Source organism: Cyprinus carpio, chromosome A8, assembly GCF_018340385.1.
Source record: "Cyprinus carpio isolate SPL01 chromosome A8, ASM1834038v1, whole genome shotgun sequence".
In the NCBI taxonomy this organism is placed as follows: domain Eukaryota; kingdom Metazoa; phylum Chordata; class Actinopteri; order Cypriniformes; family Cyprinidae; genus Cyprinus; species Cyprinus carpio.
The window spans coordinates 13960637-13968332 of record NC_056579.1 but is presented as its reverse complement, the minus strand read 5'-3'; the positions used below and the strand labels follow the sequence as shown (position 1 = coordinate 13968332).

Sequence of the window (7696 nt, the reverse complement as noted above, 5' to 3'; positions counted from 1 at the left end):
AGAAAAAGGTGAATGTCCTTGCATGGCCTAGTCAGACCCCAGACTTAAACCCCATTGAAAATCTGTGGAATGACGTACAGACAGTAGCCCACAAACAGTCACCATCAAATTTAACTGAACTTGAGCAGTTCTGGAAAGAAGAGGGCAAATATTGCAAAGTCTAGATGTGCAAAGTTAGTATAGACAGAGACATTCGTCTGGCCAGATGAGAACTGGCCCCCCGACTGAGCCTGATTTCTCCCAAGGTTTTTTTTTCTCCATTCTGTCACCGATGGAGTTTTGGTTCCTTGCTGCTTTCACCTCTGGCTTGCTTAGTTGGGGACACTTCATTTCCAGCGATATCGTTGACTTGATTGCACAGATACTACTGTATTTAAACTGAACTGAGCTGGATGATGACATCACTGAATTCAATGATGAACTGCCTTGTTTACTATTGTCATTTTGCATTATTGACACACTATTTTCCTAATTAATGCTGTACAGTTGCTTTGACACAGTCTGTATGGTTTAAAGCGCTATATAAATAAAGGTGACTTGACTTGACATATCCCAACAGACTAAAAGCTGTAATTAAAGCAAAAGCTAGGTCAACAAAATACTGACACAAGGGGGTGATCCTTTTATTAACTGTGTTTTATTTTATTTATTTATTTTTTTTTTTAAATTCTGACATGTTGGAGTTATATCTTTCACTTGGATGCAGGCCCAGCGCCAGAGGACCGAGGATGACTCCCGGACTTTAGCTTCGCGTGTATAATAGTCTAACTCATAGTGTGAAATAGTCTAACTGAATGCTTTTAGATGGAAAAGCTGCCCATGATTCCTGGTCTAGGATCTGTTTTCTTCATAATAATAGCATAACGAAATAGATTTGGCAAAGAATCCAGAGTATCTGCCCTTTCTGTTTTGGAAGTGTCAAACGATTTTACAATGCATTTCCGCAGAGGAGAACAAAGTAGCCGATCACAGACATGTTTGTTGATTTCTACAACGCAATGGCCAATCAGATGTGTTTAGGTTGGAATCCACGCACTCACCTCTTTTTGCCCAGTGCTGAGTTCTATCATGCTCGTAACTTCATTAAAAATAAGTATCATTGTGTGGTCAGGTCACATTCATTGGTTAAAACGGAACTTTGCAAGATTATGATGAATAAGTAACAGTTTTTAATAAATTTAAAGGGAGTGCTCTTCCCATGCTGTATGCGATAATATATTCAGAATTTAAATAAAGCGTGCGTTTTTCATGCTTGACACGCGGCCACGTACGACACAGAGATAGCTAACTACTACACTATATAGAAAAAGATAACAGCCTAATTTCAGAAGCACAACGTGATTTGATTCTGCAGCCGAGCCTGGTCCTGATCTGACATGACACCTTTGCACTGTGTGGTTAAAAAAAAAAAATCTAATTTCATTACATAAATGACCTAAAATTATTTAATGTCAACAGGTTTTGGAATATTTTCTAATATATATTATAATGTATATAACACATTTATATATATATATATATATATATATATATTATATATATATATATATATATATATATATATTAGATCTCAATATGTGAAATCCCAATCATTAATACCATTATTTCTCAGATGGATTTGGGGCTTTGATTAGACTACATAATAAATATTTATCTGGGCTGTGATTAGACTAAATAATATATAATTTATCATTATATATTCAGATACCTTTTTATATTATTTTTTATATTTAATATATAACATATTTTAATGTATTAAATCTCAGCCATTAATTCAATCATCATAATTTCTCAGATAAATCTGGGACTGACCCCTAGCAGCCATAATTTTCCGAGCAGATCCTAAATCTATTCCTGGTTGTTGAAGAGACCATTACAAAAATCACAATCATAGACTGTTTCATATGAGAAACATACATTCTGCGTAACTGCATCTCTGATGGAACAACTACTTTAAAACCAAAGAGGAGAGATCAGACACAACATATTTGCTGTCTCCTATTAAGGTTTTCCTTTCTCAACCAGTTCACCCAGGGGTCTTTTTTTTTTTTTTTTTACTACATAAAGTTCACAGAATATATTGGGATATTGACAGTTTTACTGATCCATATTTGACTCCAATTTTAAAACACCCACTCAGCTTGTATGTACAGTAACCTTTGACCTTTATCCAAGCATCTGAGAGCTTGGATGCTTAATCTTTACCCAGACCTTCGACCCTGCTTTCTCTTTGTCAAACCCCCCTCTTACACTTTCTCTTGCTCTATATTACCCCACCCCACCTTCCAAGTTGACCCTGGTGGTGATTTATGCAGCTCACAGTTGCACAGCTGCAGCAGGTCCCCATGCTGACCGAAGGGTAGTATTTACCGTAACTAATACACCACATATCAAAAAAACAACAAGAAAAAAGAATGAGAGAGATATGTATAAAAGAATAAAAACAAAAACAATGGAAAACATTTAGATTCTGTTCTTCAAAGAAATTACAAACCAACTTAACAACGACAAAAGGACCACATAGAGAAATAAAGGAGTTAAATTATGTAAAGAGATCATCAGTAAGTTTGATCTGAATATGAACTGATGTTTATTTTCATTTGACTGATTGATTTGAAGCTTTGCCTAAATCCCCTGAGCTCTGAACTGTTCTTCCAGCTATTGGTTGTATTTTCCTGACAGTGTTTGGATTTTTAGTCCTCGAGGAAAGGGATTCAAATGCAGAAAAGCACCAAGTCACTATAAATACTCTATGAGAGCAATTGGGCAGTTTCAAAAATAAGACAATGTTAAAAATTAGTTTTTAAATAAAGTAATATTAAATTATGAAAATTGCTACATTATTTCTTTCACATTACAGAAGCTGAATCATCCACAGCTAAGCTATTATATATATATATATATATATATATATATATATATATATATTATATATATATATTATATATATATATATATATATATATATATATATATATATATATAAACGTTAAACGTCCAGCCAAGCACTGAATTTTGTTTCATCATCATCATTCAGAATTTAAAATGTAAAGAAAAAAAACTTTCAAACTAAAACATGCACAAAAGTGTTTTTTTTTTCTTTTCTTTTGTCTTTCACGCATAATTGACAGAGGACATTTGAAATTTGAAAAAATATATTTTATTTCACCATGGTGTTTTCACAATTTGTGTATAAAATGAATCAATTCTCTTTAACCAAAACGAAAACGAAAAAGAAAAAAAATAAATCTTATGCACTGCATTTAAATGTTCATATCTCTATACAAAGCACACAGAGGAAAAAGTACAAAAACTCAGAATCAACACTTGTTTGAATGGCGAGTCTTCCGAAAATCTCCGTCGCGAGGAGTCTTGCTCACCTCTCGCGCTCCCTGAGTTGCGGTTTCATGTCACGCGCTGCTGCTGCTGCTACTGCTGCTACCGGCGTGTCAAGCGCAATGAAGTGATTCCCCGCATACGGACACAGTCAGTCCCGTCCTTTATCTGCGAAAGCACAAACAGACAAAACAAAAGCTTATTAGTTTCATGTATTACAAATATATGATCTAGGCTATATGATCTGTATTTTTATTTATTTATTATTATTTTTATTCTTATTATTTTTATTATTGTTTTTATTTTGCTTAGATCTGTATATTATTTATTTATTTTTGCTTTATTCAAGATTTTAGTCATGCCTTCTGAATGTTGGGAAACAACTCACCTACAGTTTACGCCTTGATAAAGACTAATGTTTGACAGGGAAAGAGTAAACTACTGTGAGGAAATATAGTGAGGAAATGTAAAACTTTTTTAATCAGCATCTGGCACAAAAAGATGTGTCCAAATACATTATCAGTCGCCTATTAGAGGGTACCAAATATTAAAGTTAAAAAGCTGTCACTAAATATATTATGGGCATAATTACCACTAATAACATAAGGACTTCTATTATTTTTGTAAAGTAAATGTGTTTTCCTTTCGTTTAAAGCTCTCAAATCTAAATCTAAAAATTGCTCTCTTTATCAGCCCGTATTAGCAACATCTCAAGGGTCCTTCACACTTTCTGAGGTGCGTGGATCTGTACATCCTGTCCATTTGCCAATCATAAATGTTTACTTTTATAAAGATAAGTGTTAATTATTAGGCTACTATTTCTGTAGACACTATCTATATCCAAATGCATTATTCTCACGTGTCCATCCATTTGAATTATCTTAGGCCTACCCCTTTTCTCTGGCTGCTGAGGCAGAAAGTACATATGGTGCGCGGCTGCTTTCCTCCACTGTCCCCCTGCGCGCTGTAAACCGCGCTCACGCACGGCTGCGCGTCCTCGCCTCCGTCCCCTATCAGGAGCACATTGGCCAAATGTGAGATGTAACTGGAGGCTAAGCGCAGAGTCTCAATCTTTGACAGCTTTCTGTCCACCGGCTCGGTGGGAATAAGAGTCCGTAACGCCGTGAAAGCAGTGTTGACACTCTGTGTCCTGTCGCGTTCCCGCGCGTTCGCTGCGTTCCGTTGCTTTACTATAACCACACTGCCCACCGTGGAGTTGCGCGACATCCGCCGCCGCTTCTCCGCACTGGGACAGCAGCCGTAGCTCTGCTCCGAGCTGCCGTCGCTCTCGCTGCGGTTTTCCTCATCCTCAGACATCATAGCAACATCCGGGTACGCTAGATGAGTCGCCATGGGCCGCAGCATGGCAAATGCCATCACTTAAAATGATTTGTCCTCCGATCTGAGTGAGAAGAGCTCGATGAAACCGAAGAGGGAAGTATCCAAAGTATCCAAAATGAAACGATGGCTTGTTGTCAAGCACTAGCCACGCAAACACTGCATCGCCAAACCCTGATGTGTTTCAGCAGTTGATCAATCTCATCACATGTTAAAGATCCTCTTGATGTGCGTCCTTATAGTCATTCCATGCGCGAGCAGCTAAAGCAGGAGCAGCGCGCGCGGTCTTATAGGATCAGGGAGGAGCAGTCACTGATATGCAAATAACCAAAGCTACAGTCTCACAGACTTGCTAAATCATATTTGAGCACAACCTATTTTTAATACTTGATAGTTGTGCTAACAAATTCAAATACATACAGGGATAAAGAAAAACATTAAGAACAAACAGAAAAAGAAAAGTTGCATTCAGATGAAAGTAAAAAAACAGTTTTTGGACAGGTATAGGCCTACCATGCATGGCTGTGCTATTCTTATAACATGCACTCTCAGAAAAAAAAAAATGGTACAAAGCTGTCTCTGATTGGCATCTTTTTAAAGGGTCCATATTGGTACCTAAAAGTTACAAAAGTGTACCTTTTGAAAAGGTACCACCCCAGTGACAGCTTTTGTACCTTTTTTTGATAGTGTGTAAATACACTGAGAGATTAGTTTCAGTTCAATACCATGATATTGCCTTCTGGACCATACTGCCACAGTAATGTAAGGCTAAGGGTGTTTTATGTTTTATAGATGTATAGATTTATCATTTCTAATATTTATATAATATTTATAATTTATAGTATTATAAAGTCTTATATTATTGATTTCATTAAATTGGTTTATTATTCCTGGTGTTATATTATTGTTGTTGATGAAATATTGCAGTTGTGTTTTGTCAGTGGTTCTTGTTGCAATATGATTTCCCTGTCCGGTTTTAAGAATTACAAAAAATTATTTTGATTTTTATTTTGCCATTTTTTTTTTTTTTTTTTGTCTCTGTCAGAAGTACTGTAAAAATAAACCCACTAAAATTGAAAACTTCCATTTAAAATTAGTAGGCTATTACTATTATGCAATGTGGAAACGAAGAAAAAATAGACTTTTTTAAAATAAAAGAGCTCGTGCAGTAATATGACCCATGACTGGGAAAAACAGAAGCTGCACCTGCAAGTAACTCTCGGCCGGTGATTATCCTCTGAATTTACTGCTTTTATTGCGCGGCCATTTGACAGCGAGGCGTTTAAAACAACACCGGGCCAATTATGAAGACTGGCAAATGCACTGTAATGCTGCAAAGATAAAGATGTTTATTTACAGAAGCACTTTCCGTCACTTTCCTAAGTGGCTTATTAGAAAAACAAACAAATAAATAAATAAATAAAAAGATTTCGATTGTCATATTCATGGTGAATCGAGGTTTTCAAGTCGAACTGCACCAGAGAGTAGCTATTATTTATTTTTTTATACGGCCCTTTTACTCGCAGTCACATTGGGCATTACTGATTTTGTGAAGTGAGATTTTAAGACCCGCTGCGTTTTGTTTTCATTCAGTGGCTCAAAGAGCACGAGGCCACAGTAAAGAACAGTAGGGGTCTCTCTCTCAACTTTTTACTTTTTCTTTTTCAATTCTTTCTTTTTTTTTAATAACCTATATACAGACGGTCAGATTTGTCCTACATTTGATTCCTCTGCTTCACACTCACACGTTTAAGTTTTCACTTTCCTTCCTGTCATAATTTATGACTGGCCTTGTCATATATGCATAACTTGTCTCACTGCTTCACGATCGTGCTCTCTGTTTCAGTGCAAAGGAATGCAAGACCTTAAATCAACCATATGGGCTAAAGTGACCAAACTCTCAAACCTGTGACCTCTCATCATTGACCTTAGCTTATACTCAAGCAATGTGGACATCCTCATTTGGTCCTCAATATGCATAACTACATGCTTTATTGAAACAAAGACTTTTTATGGAAACTGTTATTTTTTTAATTACTGTAGCTATTATATTTCTGGGCATTTTGACATGCATTTCAACTGATCTTCAGAAACTCTCCTTGTTTTGACAAGTCACCTAACAACAGCTAAAAGCACATTAATGTGACCCTGGACCACAAAACCAGTCTTAAGTATATTAAGTATATATTAAGTATATTATGTTTGTAGCAATAGCCAGAAATACATAGTATGGGTCAAAATTATTGATTTTTCTTTTATGCCAAAAATCATTAGGATATTAAGTAAAGATCATGTTCCATGAAGATATTTTGTAAATTTTCTACTGTAAAATATCAAAACTTTATTTTTGATTAGTAATATGCATTGTTAAGAACTTCATTTGGACAACTTTAAAGGTGATTTTCTCAATATTTAGATTTTTTTTGCACCCTCAGATTCCAGATTTTCAAATAGTTGTATCTCGGCCAAATACTGTCCTATCCTAACAAACTATGCATCAATGAAAAGATTTTTTATTTAGCTTTCAGATGATGTATAAATCTCAATTTCGAAAAAATTGACCCTTATGACTGGTTTTGTGGTCCATAGTCAGTTTTACTCCAGCTTTAACTGTTATGCCATTAATAAGATTAAATTCACATATTTTTTTTGTTGAACTCTCAACTGTTTGGTTTGTAGCCGAGGGGTGGAGGTTCTGCTGGAGTCTATGAGCTTCTGCTGCGGCTGAGCTCACGCAGCGATGGTTTGTTTATAGCCAGAAGCGGGTGTTGGGTAAATAAACATGAGGCAGATGTTAAGAATGATCTAAGAAATAAAGAGTGAGACAGTGGCAAATGGGTTCCAGACCTTCTTTCTCTGTCTCATTTATTTTCTCTTTGCTTCTATGGCCCGTAATACGTCACTTGGAGCAGCTTTCACAAACATGCCAGTGTCACTTAAACCCAGGACTTTCTGTCCCCTCAGCTGCACCAACAACCCCCTCCCAACATCTATGACACCGACGACATTTTCAAAACACCTG

The 7696-nt window shown here is 36.1% G+C and overlaps 1 protein-coding gene across 1 annotated transcript; it reads right to left on the bottom strand.

Moving 5' to 3' along the window:
• Positions 1–3137: 3137 nt before the first annotated feature.
• LOC109048250 (transcription factor 15-like) lies at positions 3138–4975 on the bottom strand. The gene is made up of 2 exons (XM_019065938.2): positions 4228–4975; positions 3138–3504 (listed from the first exon to the last, which is right to left on the bottom strand). The coding sequence occupies exons 1-2, from the start codon at positions 4711–4713 to the stop codon at positions 3439–3441; spliced, it is 552 nt and encodes a 183-aa protein (XP_018921483.1). The 5' UTR covers positions 4714–4975; the 3' UTR covers positions 3138–3438.
• Positions 4976–7696: the final 2721 nt, after the last annotated feature.